Genomic DNA, 18,351 nt, shown 5'->3' with positions numbered 1-18,351 from the left:
TTGCTGAAGAGAACGCTAAGCAGAGAGGTCTGGTTCCTAACCAACTTCCCTCTGACTGATAAGAACAGATGCTCATGTTCGAGGCTGTGAGTGTGTGATGGCTGCTCTGTGACCTGTATGCACTAGCAGTATCGCGCTGGGCATTGAATGCAACAAGCTCTGGCTCTGATTGTGCCCCAGTGATCCGTGAGTAGGGCAGGCTAGGCGGTAAGGGTGATGCAGAGTTTCCTGTGGGAAGATAATATAGTGATCCATGCGCTATCACCCAAGGATGGATCGCGCTCTCCTCCTTGGAAAGAGGCCTCAGCTGCATCCACAGCCACCTTCTCCACACATTGCATTACAACAGTTGTCCTGCAGAGGTAAGAGTGCCTTCTCCTGTAGGAGAATCCTAGGTGATCCACGACAGAGTTTGTACTTGCTGAGCCTGTCCCCACCCACATATGGTAATTTTGCACTGAAATGACCTTATATGAAGATTGTGACGTTCAAGATCCAGTCTTTGAGGACTGTGCTTAGAAGTGTTTACACTGTGGACTTTAGAACTGAACTTAGCTCCAGTGAGAGGTGCAGCCAGGATGTTGAAGAAGTGGCTTTTGCTGGTGCTGTGGGTTCACATGAGCTACTGGGGCTCAGGATCCTGTGGGAAGGTGCTGGTCTGGCCCACCGATGCCAGTCACTGGCTCAACATAAAACGGGTGCTGGAGGAACTCTCCCTTCGGGGCCATGATGTGACTGTGCTGGTGCCTTCAGCAAATTTGCTCATCGATTACAATGAGTCCTCTTCCCCATTTGACTTTGAGGTCCTGCCGGTGCCCTTTACCGAGGAGACCATGGTGGCCCTGTTGGAGGACTTGCTGCACCTGTGGATGTATGAGCTTCCCCATCTGTCCTACTGGAAGGGCCTGGTGAAAATGATGAATAGCGTGGAAGTCTTTCACAAGATGTTCAAGCAGACCTGTGACAGTGTGGTGCTGAACCCCAGGCTGATAGCAAAGCTCCGGCAAGCGGGGTTTGATATGCTAATCTCAGACCCTCTTTCTCCGGGCGGTGAGCTGATAGCAGAGTTGCTTGAAATCCCTTTTGTCTATACTTTCCGGTTCTCTGATGGGAACACAGCGGAGCGGCTGTGTGGGGGGCTTCCAGCCCCTCCTTCGTACGTACCTGCCAGCACGGGGGGACTGACGGACAGGATGTCCTACATGGAGAGATTGCAAAATCTGCTCTTTTATGCTCTTCAGGATGTTCTGTTTCACCAGGTTTTGTGGAAAGAATGGAATCAGTACTACAGCGATGTTTTAGGTAAGGTGCTTTTGTTTGCCGTGATTGTGTCTAAACCATAATATCAAAAATGTAGGGCCGCAGTTTCTGAGAGGAAGTCTGGTCCAGTGGGTAGGGTGCTACCCCGGGACTCCAGACACCTTGGTTCAACTTCATGCTCTGCCACACATTTCCTGGATGACCTTGGGCAAGTCACATAAGGCTTGTCTGTAGATAAAAGTTGTACTGGTTTAGCTATACCATTGTAGCTAAAATGGTACCGCCCCTGGACTGAGGAGGGACGTGTTAAGGTGTTTATAGCAGCATCGCCTCTTCCCATGTGGAAAGGGGAATACGTTATATGGGTATAAGGCACATTTCAGTCAACATCACTGAGTCCTCGCTAGCGATTATACTGGTATAGTTATTTTGGTTTTTTTTAAAAAACTTCAAACATACCTTGATGGAAATTTTTGTACTGGTTAAAAACAAACACACACAAAAAACCTGTTTAGATAAGGCCTCCATCTCTCTGTGTCTCAGTTCCATTTCTGTATATAGGGATGCTAGCAGTGCATTACCTCACAGGGGTGTTGTCAGGACAAATATATTAAACATTGTGATGTGCTGGTCAGATAAATACAGTCATAGGTTGGGTTAAACCTTGTTGAAACTGGTGGGTGTATCAGTGCCCCGCATTCCAGATAAATGTAAAAAATAAATGATTAAATAAACAAACTTCTTCATGGAACCAGATAGCTGAACCAGTTAGGGGCGTCCTCTGCCCAGAACAAAGTCACGTGGAAGGCTGGAGTAGGAGTTGTCATGTGACCCACAGCGTTCCTCTGTGATCTGATAACAGTCTTGGGGGCAGGGGATTTATTGGATTGGATTGCGTCAGAGAAGCAGATTAACATACCGGAGAAGCTAGGAGAAAAGGAACAGAAAGCCAAGGAGACAGCTGAACAAGCACTGGGACTGGGAGAATGGCCCTTAGGGGGTGGAAAAAGCTTCTATAGGGAGCTTTTTGAGCATCGTGCTGGCTGGAAGACACTGCCTCCTGCTGTCTGATTCCTCCTGTGTGGAAGGAAACTGGACTTTGTGCACTCTTTACAAGTAAACAGGATTGCTTCACAGAGAGACCTGTCTCCGTTCTCAATTTCTCTTGCTAACAGAAACAACCCACAGGGCTCTGAACTTTGGTTAACCCTTCAGGGCAAAAAATGGGATCCAGTTTTCAAGGAGAGAGCTTGTGAGTTGGCCTTTCTGTTGAACCAAGATGGAACAGATAATGGAAGTGCTCAGAGAAATCAAAGCTGGACAAAAGGAAGTATAACAAGACCTAAAACAAGTGGAGACTTTGCAAAAGGAATGAAAGCAGCATCCGGAGTCTTCCCAGAATAGCCTGAGGGACGACTTGTAGGCAGAGGTGAAATCTCTATTGGAGTGGCAACTACAAAGAGTCTGGAGTTGCAACACTGCCAGTTTGCAATAGTAAGACAGATCAGATCAGTAAATCAGATTACCTGACTGCCATAGACCAGAAGGGTTTCCATGAATTAGCGGAGACCAAAGAAAACTCTGGCTAATTTGGAACTTGCTAACAGAGATGAGCTGCAGAAGGATTTCAGGAGCTGAGAAATCGCCTTGAAAAGAAAATCAAAGGGTCACAGACCACAGCGAAAGGCGGCCCCTGGATGAGCCAGCTGGAGGAGTTGGGGAAGACCAGACATTTAACAATAAATGCCAAGAAAAGGTCTCTTACAAATTCATTATGTGGACATTTCCTTTAAAGATGTGGCTCAGGTAAAGCAAATATTAAATGCAAACAAGTAGCTGAAGTAAAAGGTGCCTGTATAGACAAGTAGCAGTTTCAGTTTGTCACATGCATAAACCGTGCCAGAGCCGAGTTATTTGTTGGCATCGTGATAGAGGTAGTTAAACCTGTGTGAGTTTGTGGGATGGGACTAGTTCTGAGAACACACCACAGACACAGCATTTGCCCACAGGCAAGGTAACGAGGAAGCTGGGTGTTTGCCAGCTACCTGCTCTGAGAATGGAAACTTCACCAGAAGGAGGGTTACGCCTTTCAACTCCCAAAGGTTAATTGATTGATCCAATAATGGCATTCCCCGAGTTGCTGAAGAGAACGCTAAGCAGAGAGGTCTGGTTCCTAACCAACTTCCCCCTGACTGATAAGAACAGATGCTCATGTTCGAGGCTGTGAGTGTGTGATGGCTGCTCTGTGACCTGTATGCACTAGCAGTATCGCGCTGGGCATTGAATGCAACAAGCTCTGGCTCTGATTGTGCCCCAGTGATCCGTAAGTAGGGCAGGCTAGGCGGTAAGGGTGATGCAGAGTTTCCTGTGGGAAGATAATATAGTGATCCATGCGCTATCACCCAAGGATGGATCGCGCTCTCCTCCTTGGAAAGAGGCCTCAGCTGCATCCTCAGCCACCTTCTCCACACATTGCATTACAACAGTTGTCCTGCAGAGGTAGCAGTGCCTTCTCCTGTAGGAGAATCCTAGGTGATCCACAGCAGAGTTTGGTACTTGCTGAGCCTGTCCCCACCCACATATGGTAATTTTGCACTGAAATGACCTTATATGAAGATTGCGACGTTCAAGATCCAGTCTTTGAGGGCTGTGCTTAGAAGTGTTTACACTGTGGACTTTAGAACTGAACTTAGCTCCAGTGAGAGGTGCAGCCAGGATGTTGAAGAAGTGGCTTTTGCTGGTGCTGTGGGTTCACATGAGCTGCTGGGGCTCAGGATCCTGTGGGAAGGTGCTGGTCTGGCCCACCGATGCCAGTCACTGGCTCAACATAAAACGGGTGCTGGAGGAACTCTCCCTTCGGGGCCACGATGTGACTGTGCTGGTGCCTTCAGCAAATTTGCTCATCGATCACAATGAGTCCTCTTCCCCATTTGACTTTGAGGTCCTGCCGGTGCCCTTTACCAAGGAGACAAAGGCGGCCCTGTTGGAGGACTTCCTGCACCTGTGGATGTACGAGCTTCCCCATCTGTCCTACTGGAAGTTCATGTTGAAAATTAAAGAATTCATGGAAGTCTCTATCAAGATGTTCAAGCAGACCTGTGACAGTGTGGTGCTGAACCCCAGGCTGATAGCAAAGCTCCGGCAAGTGGGGTTTGATGTGCTAATCTCAGATCCTCTTTCTCCGGGCGGTGAGCTGGTAGCAGAGTTGCTTGAAATCCCTTTTGTCTATACTTTCCGGTTCTCTGACGGGAACACAGCGGAGCGGCTGTGTGGGGGGCTTCCAGCCCCTCCTTCGTACGTACCTGCCAGCACAGGGGGACTGACGGACAGGATGTCCTTCACAGAGAAGATGACAAACTTGCCGCTTTATATTTACCATGATGTGTTTTTCCTGCATTTCTGGGTGGATGAATTGACTCAGTATTACAGTGATGTCTTAGGTGAGACAGCGACTGGACAGACATAGCATTTTTGCCCAGGCCAAGACTTTAAAAATTAGGGGCCTCAAATTAGGAACTGAATTTAGGTCCCTAAGTGGTCTTCTTTTTGAAGAGGACTGAGCACTTTCACCTCCAAAGCCAGATATAAACATTGAACGAAATTTTAGATGTAATTTTCTTTTCACTGTTCGATCAATTTTTGCATTTCTCTGAGTTGGGACAATTAGTTTTATAAAAGTTTCGAATACATTTCACTTCCTGGTTTTCCCATGTGAGCACAGTCCTGCAGAGACCACGGAGGATTCCTTAAGGATAAGTTGTTTACATTTTAAATGAAATTTAACGTCCTAGGTTTTGTAGAAACTTGTATTCACAAAGCCTCAAGAGTCAGCCAAACATGCCCTGAATGTGGGCACAGTTCCGCTCCCTTTTTAATAAACAGGAGCTAAGCTTTACCACTGATCTCCAATTAACCACCTTTGCAGTCTTAGTCTCATCTCCCTGGGAAATATCTAAATGAGGCCTAGGGTCAAAGTTAAGCCCCCAATTCAGTAAAGTATCCCTACTCAAGAAGGGTGCCTAAGCATGTGCTTTAACTTGAAGACAATGGGATCTAAGCACATGTTTATGTGCTTTCCGGAATTGGGGCCAGATTGTGCTGAGATCTTAATTACCTTGTATATTATAAAAATAATGTTTATTATATGGGCAATGTAAGAGGTGTGATCTTAAATGCTGGTTTTCTTGCTCGTACGTGCTTGAGTTTTGTAATGGCCATGAGAGGTGAGACCGCGGCTTTCAGAGAGCAGCCTGAAGACTTGGTCATCATCTTTGCAGGCTCATGTGCTAGTTCTAGTGCAGTCAATAGGCAACATTTTCAAGCACAATGAAGTCCCGTTTTTGAAAGTGACTAAGGAACCGACTGACAAAGGGAATTTAGGCTCCTAGTGGGATTTACAACAGTGCCTCTGTGTTACAGTGGATGAAAAGCTGAATATGAGTGAACAGTGTGCCCTTGTTGCCAAGAAGGCTAATGGCATTTTGGGTTGTATAAGTAGGGGCATTTCCAGCAGATCGAGGGATGTGATCATTCCCCTCTACTCAGCACTGGTGAGGCCTCATTTGGAGTACTGTGTCCAGTTTTGGGCTCCACGCTACAAGAAGGATGTGGATAAATTGTAGAGAGTCCAGCGGAGGGCAACAAAACTGATTAGGGGGCTGGAGCACATGACTTATGAGGGAACTGGGATTGTTTAGTCTGCAGAAGAGAAGAATGAGGGGGGATTTGATAGCTGCTTTCAACTACCTGAAAGGGGGTTCCAAAGAGGATGGATCTAGACAGTTCTCTGTGGTAGAAGATGACAGAACAAGGAGTAATGGTCTCAAGTTGCAGAGGGGGAGGTCTAAGTTGGATATTAGAAAAAACTTTTTCACTAGTAGGGTGGTGAAGAACTGGAATGGGTTACCTAGGGAGGTAGTGGAATCTCCTTCCTTAGAGGTTTTTAAGGTCAGGCTTGACAAAGCCCTGGCTGGGATGATTTAGCTGGGTTTGGTCCTGCTTTGAGCAGGGGGTTGGACTAGATGACCTCCTGAGGTCCCTTCCAACCCTGGGATTCTATGATTCTATGATTCTCTGTGAGTTTGTCCCTTTGAGTTTCAATGGGAGCTAAACACCTAACCTGCCTCGGCACATCTATAAATTCCACACTGCCACCTGCGGCATCTTTAGGCACTTAAATACCTTTGAAAATCTACCCCTAAGACACTTAGGATATGTCTACACTGCAGTTGAAACCCCGCGGCTGTTCCAGGCCGGCTGATCTGGACTCAGGCAGACTGTGGGGCTGTTTAACTGCAGTGTAGGTGTCTGGGCTTGGGCTCTAGAGCCCCGTGAGATGGGAGCTTTTGAAATTTATGCGCATTGAGACAATTTCCTGGAGTAAAGTTGTATGCGCAGGCTTGAGGCCTGCACCGGCGAGGTGTGTGCAGCACAGCCGGCCTTCCCTCTCAACATCAGGAAAAAGTGATCAATGATCAGAGCAAATGAAGTATCAGACAGAAGGCAGCCAATACCCTAAGCCCTAGGCCTGTGGCCCTCCCAACCAAGCCCCTGACCCTCGCCGGGCCTTGGTTAACCCATCTGAAAAAGATAAGGCTACTAACAATGATGTATATGTCTGTAGTGCTTTATCTGTACAGCCCAACACACTTTAAAGATGTGGGTAAGCACTGCAAGCCCAATAGAACGCTTGGCCCAGCAAAGCACAGACGTGCTGTAGCCTGATGATTTGGGAGGTCTTTATATAGTGTTGTCAGCTATGGACTGTTTTCCAAACTGTGTCTATGCAGAAAGGAGAGCAAACACCTATATGATTATCAGCTGCCCAGCAGGGGAGCAGTTTGCTGGGACTGCTGTTGAACTTCTTGGCTCCTTTAGCAGAACAACCAGTCACCCGGGACAGGATTTGGTTCTTGCAGAGTCTTCTCTGCCTCCCCACCGCTCCCCTTCTCCAGTTAGGTTGTGCTCAGCAGAGATCAGTCGCTCAGGGCAGGGATGCCCTGTGGGCTGCCTGTGGGGATGGTGTTACTAACTCGGCGTACAGAGGCATTAGGTCGACGCAAGGCAGCTTACATTGACCTAACCGTGTAGTGTAGACCAGGCCTGAAGGAAAGATCTGTGTAGCTCAAAAGCTTGTCTCTCTCACCAATAGAAGTTTGTCCAATAAAAGTGGTGACTTCACCCACCTTGTCTCTCTAATATCCTGGGACCGACACAGCTACAACAACACTGCATACTAACTAACCTGTGTCATGATCAAAGTTGACTGTATCATGGTGTCACGTGGGTATGAAATCCTGTTAGTCAGCACTTCAGCTCTGAACAGGGCAGGTCATGGGGCTGCATCATTGACAATCTTAATTCCTAGCTGTGATCAGCCTGATTGAGACTGTAGACAAAGTTTCCTATTCTTTATCTGAGAGTAGCAGCTAGAGTGTCCCCTGTGCTAAGCCCTGGACAAACGCATAATCCCTGCCCTGAAGAGTTTGCAATCTAAGGCCTGGTCTAAACACACAGTTGTAGGATTCAGCTAAAGGTGTAACTTTATACCAGTTTAGTTAAACCTCTGTGACTTTGTGTGGCCACTGCTATTGATTCACTTTACATACATAAGTGTACAGGCACCAGTTCAACTGGTAGATCTGACTAAAACAAATTATAAGAAAGTCCAGAGACACCGTTGCACCATTTGAACAAACCCAATTTAAGGTAAATCAGTGAAGCTGCAGTGTGTCAGCCTGAAGGATGGAAGAGGAGAGAGCGTTGAGGTCACCTGCCCAAGGCCATGCAACAACTCAGTGGCAGAGCTGTGATAAAACCCAGGTTTCCTGAGTCCCAGCTCTGTTCACTAGGCCACACTGCACTGAACAGTGTCCAGGAGTGCCAGGTCTCAGATGCAGGGCTCGTATGTTTCAATAGACAATGAGCAAGATGCTCCCTCCTGCGACTAATTTTAACTCCCTATCTTTGGCTTGCAGGAAGGCCCACGACGCTGTGTGAAACGATGGGCAAAGCAGAGATGTGGCTGATCCGGACGTACTGGGACTTTGAATTCCCTCGCCCTTTCCTGCCTAACTTTGAGTTTGTCGGGGGACTCCACTGCAAGCCTGCAAAGCCTTTACCTGAGGTACCTTAATACTCTCCCTTGGTCTAGTCATCTGCCCATCAGATCAACGGCTGTTTGTTTCTCTGGTTTCCACACGCAGGGTATGCCATATCCTGAGAAACTCGCTGAGAACAATGTCAGCTTTGGGCAAGAGAAATCTGCTACGCATCACTGCAATGTTGGATGATGCTCTGTTGCTGATTGAAAATACAGGGCCAGTTTCAGAGCTGTGCTGATTTACACCAGCTCAGGAGCTGGCCTGTAGTCAATCGCCTCTCTGCCTGCTGGGGGGACAGGATGGGTGAGGTAATATATTTTATTGGACCAACTTCTACTGGCGAGAGAGACAAACTTTCCAGCCACACACGGCTCTTCTTCAGGTCTGGGAAACAGAGTGTCATATCTAAATGCAAGGAGGAACAGATTGTTTAGCACAAGTAACTACCACGTTTCACGTGACCATTTGAAGTGAAGTGACCTGTTAACATCTCTCCGGTGATAGGGTGCAGGGCCAGCTCTAGGCACCAGCAAACCAAGCACGTGCTTGAGGCGGCACATTTTCAGGGGTGGCATTCCGGCCTCCCCTTTTTATTTATTTATTTTGTTTACTTTGGGCGGCAAAAGCCTAGAGTCGGCCCTGGCAGCAGCAGCGCGTCGTGCGTGGGGGTGGCTGGGGGCCGCTGCGGTTTGCACCGTGGGGAGCAGCACCCGCACCTTGTGGCTGGGCCAGGCAGGCTCTGAGTGGGGGACACTCGGGCTTGGGGCTGCCCCACAGGGCACATGGAGCCGCCTGCAGGTGCTGCAGGGTGGCCACCCCCCAGCGCCACAGCTGGGGCTGGGCGAAGTGGCCCGAGCCGCCCAGGGACTGCAGCAGGGCGGCCAGAAGCAGCAGCAGAACCATAGAGGGCGGGGCACTGCCGTGCGAGGCCCGCATCCCGCTCCCTCTGGAGCTGCCCTGCCCCGGCTCCTCAGCCCCCTGCCGGGGTGCTCCCCTGGCTCTGCCCTCCCGGGTCCCGGCCAGTCCTGGAGACGGGAGCCCTGGCTGGAGGGACTCCGCTGCTTACCCCGACCCTGCCAGCGCCGGACCGGCTGGAGGCGAGGGGGGAGCGGGCGGAGTCAGCACTGGTGGGGGGGAGCCCAGCCCTGGGGCGGCAGGGGGTGCGGGTGAGGGGGAAGAGAGAGCCCAGGGCTGGGGCGGCAGGGGGTGCGGGTGAGGGGGAGAGAGAGCCCAGGGCTGGGGCGGCAGGGGGTGCGGGTGAGGGGGAGAGAGAGCCCAGGGCTGGGGCGGCAGGGGTGCGGGTGAGGGGGAGAGAGAGCCCAGGGCTGGGGCGGGAGGGGGTGCGGGTGAGGGGGAGAGAGAGCCCAGGGCTGGGGCGGCAGGGGGTGCGGGTGAGGGGGGAGAGAGAGCCCAGGGCTGGGGCGGCAGGGGGTGTGGGTGGAGAGAGAGCCCAGGGCTGGGGCGGCAGGGGGTGCGGGTGAGGGGGAAGAGAGCCCAGGGCTGGGGCGGCAGGGGGTGCGGGTGAGGGGGAAGAGAGAGCCCAGGGCTGGGGCGGCAGGGGGTGCGGGTGAGGTGGGAGAGAGAGCCCAGGGCTGGGGCGGCAGGGGGTGCGGGTGAGGTGGGAGAGAGAGCCCAGGGCTGGGGCGGCAGGGGGTGCGGGTGAGGGGGAGAGAGAGCCCAGGGCTGGGGCGGCAGGGGTGCGGGTGAGGGGGAGAGAGCCCAGGGCTGGGGCGGCAGGGGGTGCGGGTGAGGGGGAGAGAGCCCTGGGCTGGGGCGGCAGGGGGTGCGGGGGAGGGGGGAGAGAGAGCCCAGGGCTGGGGCGGCAAGGGGTGCGGGTGAGGGGGAGAGAGAGCCCAGGGCTGGGGCGGCAGGGGGGGCGGGTGAGGGGGAGAGAGAGCCCAGGGCTGGGGCGGCAGGGGGTGCGGGTGAGGGGGAGAGAGAGCCCAGGGCTGGGGCGGCAGGGGGTGCGGGTGAGGGGGAGGGAGAGCCCAGGGCTGGGGCGGCAGGGGGTGCGGGTGAGGGGAGAGAGAGCCCAGGGCTGGGGCGGCAGGGGGTGCGGGTGAGGGGGAGAGAGAGCCCAGCCCTGGGGCGGCAGGGGGTGCGGGTGAGGGGGGAGAGAGCCCAGCCCTGGGGCGGCAGGGGGTGCGGGTGAGGGGGGAGAGAGAGCCCAGGGCTGGGGCGGCAGGGGGTGCGGGTGAGGGGCCGTGAGAGAGACAAGCCCTGGGGCGCCAGGTGGTGCGGGAGAGGGGGGTGCGGGGGCCGAGGGCTGGGGCGGCAGGGGGTGCGGGTGAGGGGGAGAGAGAGCCCAGGGCTGGGGCGGCAGGGGGTGCAGGTCAGGGGGATAGAGAGCACACGGCAGGGGCGGTCGTGGGTCCGGGACAGGGGGAGAGAGAGCCCAGGGCTGGGGCGGCAGGGGGTGCGGGTGAGGGGGAGAGAGAGCCCAGGGCTGGGGCGGCAGGGGGTGCGGGTGAGGGGGAGAGAGAGCCCAGGGCTGGGGCGGCAGGGGGTGCGGGTGAGGGGGAGAGAGAGCCCAGGGCTGGGGCGGCAGGGGGTGCGGGTGAGGGGGAGAGAGAGCCCAGGGCTGGGGCGGCAGGGGGTGTCGTTGGAGGAGGGCACTGGTGGGGGCAGGGAGTGAGAGCCCAGGGCTGGGATGGAGGGCAGCCAAAAATGTTTTTGCTTGGGGCGGCAAAAAACCTAGAGCCGGCCCTGCTAGGAGGAAAGGAAGGGGCAGGGGGGAAAGCACCTGTGGGGGGGTGTCATTTAGGGGGTTACAGATTGTTGTAATAAGCCATAAATCCAGGTTTCAGAGTAGCAGCCGTGTTAGTCTGTATCCACAAAAAGAACAGGAGTACTTGTGGCACCTTAAAGACTAACAAATTTATTGTAGCATGAGCTTTCGTGAGCTGCAGCTCACTTCTTCGGATGCATAGAATGGAGCACACAGACAGGGGATATTTATACATACAGAGAACATGAAAAGGTGGAAGTATGCATACCAACAGGAAAAGTCTAATCAATTGAGATGAGCTATCGTCAGCAGGAGGAAAAAAAACTTTTTGAAGTGATAATTAAGATGGCCCATAGAAGGTGTGAGGAGAACTTAACATAGGGAAATAGATTCAATTAGTGTAATGACCCAACCATTCCCAGTCTCTGTTTAGGCCAGAGTTAATTGTATCTAATTTGCATATTAATTCGAGTTCAGCAGTTTCTCTTTGGAGTCTGTTTTTGAAGTTTTTTTGTTGCAAAATTGCCACCTTCAAGTCTGTCACTGAGTGGTTAGAGAGGTTGAAGTGTTCTCCCACTGGTTTTTGAATGTTATGATTCCTGATGTCAGATTTGTGTCCATTTATTCTTTTGCGTAGAGACTGTCCGGTTTGGCCAATGTACATGGCAGAGGGGCATTGCTGGCACATGATGGCATATATCACGTTGGTAGATGTGCAGGTGTACGAGCCCCTGATGGCGTGTCTGATGTGATTAGGTCCTATGATGGTGTCACTTGAATGGATATGTGGACAGAGCTGGCATCGGGCTTTGTTGCAAGGATAGGTTCCTGGGTTAGTGTTTATGTTGTATGGCGTGCGGTTGCTGGTGAGTATTTGCTTCAGGTTGGGAGGCTGTGTGTAAGCGAGGACTGGCCTGTCTCCCAAGATCTGTGAGAGTGAGGGATCATCTTTAAGGATAGGTTGTAGATCTTTGATGATGCGCTGGAGAGGTTTTAGTTGGGGGCTGTAGGTGATGGCTAGTGGTGTTCTGTTATTTTCTTTTTTAGGCCTGTCTTGTAGTAGGTGACTTCTGGGTACTCTTCTGGCTCTGTCAATCTGTTTTTTCACTTCAGCAGGTGGGTATTGTAGTTTTAAGAATGCTTGATAGAGATCTTGTAGGTGTTTGTCTCTGTCTTAGGGATTGGAGCAAATACGGTTGTATCTTAGAGCTTGGCTGTAGACAATGGATCGTGTGGTGTGTCCGGGATGGAAGCTGGAGGCATGTAGGTAAGTATAGCGGTCAGTACGTTTCCGGTATAGGGTAGTATTTATGTGACCATCGTTTATTAGCACAGTAGTGTCTAGGAAATGGACCGCTTGTGTGGATTGGTCTAGGCTGAGGTTGATGGTGGGATGGAAATTGTTGAAATCACGGTGGAATTCCTCGAGGGCTTCTTTTCCATGAGTCCAGATGATGAAGATGTCATCAATGTAGCGCAAGTAGAGTAGGGGCGTTAGGGAACGAGAGCTAAGGAAGCGTTGTTCTAAGTCAGCCATAAAGATGTGAGCATACTGAGGGGCCATGCGGGTACCCATAGCAGTGCCGCTGACTTGAAGATATATATTGTCCCCAAATGTGAAATAGTTGTGGGTGAGGACAAAGTCACAAAGTTCAGCCACCATGTTAGCTGTGATATTATCGGGGATACTGTTCCTGATGGCTTGTAGTCCATCTTTGTGTGGAATGTTGGTGTAGAGGGTTTCCACATCCATAGTGGCCAGAATGGTGTTTTCTGGAAGATCACCGATGGATTGTAGTTTCCTCAGGAAGTCAGTGGTGTCTTGAAGATAGCTGGGGCTGCTGGTAGCATAGGGCCTGAGGAGAGAGTCCACATAGCCAGACAATCCTGCTGTTAAGGTGCCAATGCTTGAGATGATGGGGCGTCCAAGATTTCCAGGTTTATGGATCTTGGGTAGCAAATAGAATACACCTGGTCGGGGTTCTAGGCATGTGTCTGTACAGATCTGTTCCTGTGCTTTCTCAGGGAGTTTTTTGAGCAGATGGTGTAGTTTCTTTTGGTAATCATCAGTGGGATCAGAGGGTAATGGCTTGTAGAATGTGGAGTTAGAGAGCTGCCTAGCAGCCTCTTGTTCATATTCCGACCTATTCATGATGACGACAGCACCTCCTTTGTCTGCCTGTTTGATTATGATGTCAGAGTTGTTCTTGAGGCTGTTGATGGCATTGTGTTCAGCACGGCTTAGGTTATGGGGCAAGTGATGTTGCTTTTCCACAATAAATCCAGTGTCAGTCCATGATTTTTAGTCTCTAGCAGAGTCGTGAATTTAAGCTCCCAGGCTCGGCATTTGAAAGTGCTGGGCAGGTTTCCTTTGAGGATGAGGCCTGAGAGCTCCGATATGGAGCGATCGTTCTGTGAAAAATGCTCACCCACAGGTGACAGGGTGTTTTTGTCTGTTATCGTTTTCCTGGGTGAGTTCATTCGAGAGTGTAGCTATTATCTGGCTCCACCCCATAGTTGTGGTTGAGGTATTTAGTGCACTGGATGAGGTAGGACCCTGTGTAGGACCCACCTGTGGATCTTTATGGGGAGAGGGTCATTAAGGCACAGCAGTGGTGAATCCAGTGCTCAGCTTAAAAAATACCCGAGTACACCCCTCATCCCATGGCTCTCTACTCACCCAAGCTGTGCCTCCCACCTCTGTATTGCTGTTTTTAGCAGCATCACATCTGGCCGCTGGAGCCTTTGGCGGGGGGAAGCATCAGGAAAAGGGTCCCTCCCTCCACAGGGAAAGGCTCTGGCAGCGGGAAAAGGCAGCAGGGACAGACTGAGGCTTTCCTTGCTGCCTCCCCCCCTGCCAGAGCCCTTTCGCGCCGACGAAAGTGGTGTGTAGCGTAGACGTCGCCTGAGTCAGATAGGAATGATGGACAGATTGAACTGCTTGGCGCCAGGCATGTGCCTGTGCTGCAGGGCCGCCCAGAGAATTCCGGGGGCCTGGGGTCTTCGGCGGCGGGGGCCCCTTCCGTTCCAGGACTCGCCGTTGAAGTGTCCCGAAGACCCGCGGCGGGGCCCCCCTGCCGCTGAATTACCGCCGAAGCGGGACCTGCCGCCGAAGTGCAGCCCGGTCTTCGGCGGGACTTCGGCCGCGGGGGGCCCCGCCACGGGTCTTCGGGGCACTTTGGCGGCTGGTCCCGGAACGGAAGGGCCCCCCGCCGCCAAATTACCGCCGAAGACCGAGCTGAACTTCGGCGGCGGGTCCCACTTTGGCGGTAATTTGGCGGCGGCGGGGGGGTCCTTCCGCCCCGGAGCGGAAGGACCCCCCCGCAGGCGAAGACCAGGAGCGAGTGAGGGACCCTGCTCCAGGGGCCCTGAAAAACTCTTGTGGGGGCCCCTGCGAGGCCCAGGGCCTGGGGCAAATTGCCCCTCTTGCCCCCCCCCGGGCGGCCCTGCTGTGCTGAGCAGCTAATAAACGATGACGATGAAAGCTTTGTTAAACCAGCTGCCCATGCAATCGCCTTTTTTAAAAGCTAGCCATTGGCTCATTATACCTGTGTCAGCTAGATTCAAGAACCCTCTGCGGTAAGAAATTTCCCCATGTAGGAGCTTAGAGACCATGATCAAATAACATTTTAGCCTTCTCTTTGATAAGCTTTGTATTTACATTAATATGTCTCTTCCCATGTGTATTTCTACTGAGTACCTTTCACCTAGTTCACTATGCAGTGCCTTGAAAAGTGGGTTAGAATTTAAAGGGATAGCGTGTCATTTTAAGGGGTTTTCTGCTCCTGTTTGCAGACTACCCTGTAGGGAAGCGGAGATCAGCAGTCAGTCTGCAAAAGAGCCAGCCTAGGGCATGGTCAATTGAGTTGTGCCTCTCTTCCTGAGGTGCGGCTCTGGATTTGGTGGTTGTGTGAGAGATTTCTGGAGTCTAAGGGAAAAAACAGTGTTACGCTTAGACTTTCAGGTTAGAGTATTTCGGTTTTATTTCGTAGGTGTGCTGTGAACAGAACACAATAGCACTGGATGGTGTGGCTGCTTTGCAACATTAAAAGGCTCTTGTCTCTCTCCAGGAAATGGAAGAGTTTGTCCAGAGTTCAGGGGAACATGGTATCGTGGTGTTTTCTCTTGGCTCGATGATTTACAACTTAACCGAGGAGAAAAGTAACATGGTTGCCTTGGCCCTCAGCCAGATTCCACAAAAGGTCAGTTATTGTCAGTGAACTGCTTTCCTGCCAACAAGATCAGCAGCACTCCTGTAAAATCCCTGCTTCCCTCAGGCCACAGCTTTCAAACTGCATTGCCTAAAGGTAGGCTCTTTACTTCCTCTCAATATAAGTGCTCTGATTTTTTATTTTTTTCTTCTCCTGCAGCTTCAATTGAAGTAACTGGGTTTGGGGCTTGCAAAGAAACAGGGTTGAGTCCTGAGTGGTCACAGAAATTAACTTGATAGTATTTTTCTTGTATATGACTCACTTGAATAAAACCATGTGGGGTGAGTTCCCATGCCACAATGAGGCAGTGTGGACTAGTGGATAGAGAGCAGGACTGGGTTCCATTCCTGGTTTGGCCACTGGCCTGCTGGGTGACCTTGGGCAAGTTACGTCCCCACCCATGCCTCAGTTTCCCCATCTGTACAATGGGGATAATGATACTGCTCTCAAAGCGCTGTGTGGGAGATCTAATCAATAGTATAATACCTTACTATAAACGTGCGTGTAAATAACTCAAGCAGCTCAAAAGAAGCCTTGCTAACCAAGGGCCTCATCTAAACCCACTGAAATCAATGGAAAGGCTCCAGTAGACGTCAGTGGGCTTTGGCTCGGGCCCCAGATTGCACTGCAGTGCGATGGTGCAGCTTGAACTACAGCACGTGTATCTTCAAACGTTTTCATTCCAGGTTCTTTGGCGGTACAAAGGGAAGAAACCAGAAACTTTAGGACCCAACACTAGGATTTATGACTGGATACCCCAGAATGACCTGCTTGGTAAGACTCTGCTGGAACTGTTCCTAGTTGAGCTTTTCTCAGTATTGACAAGCGTGTTCCCTCCCCTCTTTACTCATTTCATTTATGACAAAAAGAGACTAGATTGCCCATTATACACACACAAGCTCATCCCCTAGCCAAATGCAGCACCTGAGGTCACTTGGAGGCCAGGGTATTTAGTGTGTTGGTGATCTAGGGAGAGGTGCTTACTCAGCCTTAATTACACTGGTGACGGTAGCAGAACAAGGATAGGATTCACAAAAGGTACTGAGGGCTTGGCTACACTTGAAAATTGCAGCGCTGGGAGTTACAGCGCTGGTCGTGCAGCCGTGTAGGGACAGCGCTGGTGTGTGGCCACACTGACAGCTACCAGCGCTGCCGTGTGGCCACACTTGCAGCATTTGCAGCACTGTATTGAGAGGTGCATTGTGGGCAGCTATCCCACAGAGCACCTCGTCCCATTTTGGCGCTGTGGGTTGTGGGAAGGGGACAGAAGGGTGCGGGTCATTAGGGATGCCTTGAGGGAAGAATTTGAGGCTGAAAGCCAACAGTAATGTTTGCTGCCTTGCATGGGAGTGAAGTGCAGTGGTTACACTGTTAGGATTCTATTATCCCTAACATGATTTGCAGTGCCTGTTTCTTTACTGGGCTAAGGTATCTTTCACCATCTGCAATAATAAAGACTGTTTTCAAAGCCAAGATTTATTTTATTGAAAAGAAAAAAACTTCCTTGACAGACACACAACATTTCAGGAACCTAAAAGGGCAGGGGGGTGGGTTGGTGAACTGTACAGTCACAGGTTTGCATATGTCCTGTCTGCAGTGCTGTGGAATGGCTGCTGCACTTCAGGGTGCATATACTGCATGGTGATGGGGGTTGAGTGCAGAGGGTAAGGGTCGTAGTTCTCAGGGCTGGTTGGTGAACGTACAGGTGTTGGAGGCAGCTGGTGGTGGTAAGAACCTGGATGCTGGGGAAGGGGGGTTTGAGCTGACATTGGGGCACAAGGGGAAAAGCTTTGGGACGGGGGGCGGGGGAGTAGCACGGGACTGCTCTGCTTGCATAGCTGCGAGTGACTCAATAGAGTCCGCTTGGCGCGACAGGATGCCTAGCAGCTGCTCTGTGCTCTTCCTCTTGGCCACTGTGTTTCTCTGGCGGATCCTGCTGTCCCTCTGGCGGATCCTGCTTTCCCTTTCTCTCCACTCCTGCAGCTGTTTACTCTCTCGAGCAGAGTGATCAATAACTGTTTTCAGCATGTCTTCCCTGGTTTTTCGCGGTTTTTTCCTCAGATTCTGTAGTCTCTGTGCTGTGGTAGATCTGGGCAGTCCAGCAGTCAAGGTCACTTCTTGAAGGCAAAAATGGCAACATTTAACAGGGTAGCATTGTTAATTATCTCATCCAAGCAGTAATTCCCACACACTGAAGGAGTTTTCAGTGTTCACTTTAGCATTCTTTTCCCATACCAAATAAGACCACACATAACACAACAGGAGACAGGAAATGGTGAGTAAGGGGTACTGATTGCTTCAGGGCTGTGCAGGGGTTTCTGTGCGTTGGGGACAGCAAACAGCTACAGGGGGGATCTGCACTAAACAGTCTCCCAACATTTTCCACAGGAGTTACTCCTGGAAGATATCTCCCTGCTGCAGGTCACCAGGGAAGAGCGGGAAGGTCTTCTACAGCAATGCGGATTCCGCCCTGGCCCCTATGCAGCTTGCCAGTGTGCAGCAATGGTCCCCCCACCCTCGCGGCACAGTGGCGCGGACGCGTTAGCCTGACTGGGACAAGGACCACAGTGTCTCTCCCTATAAACCTGCGCAGGCACATTGCCCACGCTCTGGCTGAAACTTTTGAGGAGAGTACTGCAGCCGATTACCGCGACGTGATAGACCACATCAATGGGCTATTCCACATCTAGGCATGCATGTATGCAGCCCTAACCCCCCCTCCTCACCCGAAACATTTCCACCCTGAAAACAAAAGCCGCTTACCGGTAACTCGCTCCTCTGTTTGTCCTTCAGCAACTGCTGGCTGCTGCGATTGGCTTCCTTCGTCCTGGCTTGAGAAGAGCTCCTGGCTGCATGCCTCTAGGGACTCTGGGGTGTCTTCCCCCATCCCAGTAGCTTCACTTGCGGTTTCCACACCCCCCTGCCTCCTCCTCCTCCTCCTCCTCCTCCTGCTGCTCCTGTCCCCCACCCTGCTCAGAAGTGTCCATCGTGGTCCTCGGATTGGCAGTGGGGTCACCCCCAAGTATCGCGTCCATCTCCCTGTAAAAAC

The 18,351-nt window shown here is 51.6% G+C and overlaps 1 protein-coding gene across 7 annotated transcripts in view; it reads left to right on the top strand.

Moving 5' to 3' along the window:
* Positions 1–18,351, top strand: part of LOC123371282 (UDP-glucuronosyltransferase 2A1-like) — a 50,926-nt gene that overhangs the window by 24,458 nt on the left and 8,117 nt on the right. For 5 of the 7 annotated variants that reach the window (XM_045018693.1, XM_045018691.1, XM_045018688.1 and 2 more), the window contains 3 exons: positions 8,238–8,386; positions 15,162–15,293; positions 15,989–16,076. In XM_045018693.1, coding sequence (XP_044874628.1) covers positions 8,238–8,386; positions 15,162–15,293; positions 15,989–16,076 — 369 coding nt within the window. Of the gene's footprint in view, positions 1–492; positions 1,303–4,048; positions 4,701–8,237; positions 8,387–15,161; positions 15,294–15,988; positions 16,077–18,351 lie in introns of those variants that run through there. The other 2 variants (XM_045018692.1, XM_045018690.1) reach the window with 2 other exon arrangements.

Source organism: Mauremys mutica, chromosome 5 (genome assembly GCF_020497125.1).
Source record: "Mauremys mutica isolate MM-2020 ecotype Southern chromosome 5, ASM2049712v1, whole genome shotgun sequence".
Lineage (NCBI taxonomy): Eukaryota > Metazoa > Chordata > Testudines > Geoemydidae > Mauremys > Mauremys mutica.
This window is presented reverse-complemented; position numbering and strand designations above follow the sequence as displayed.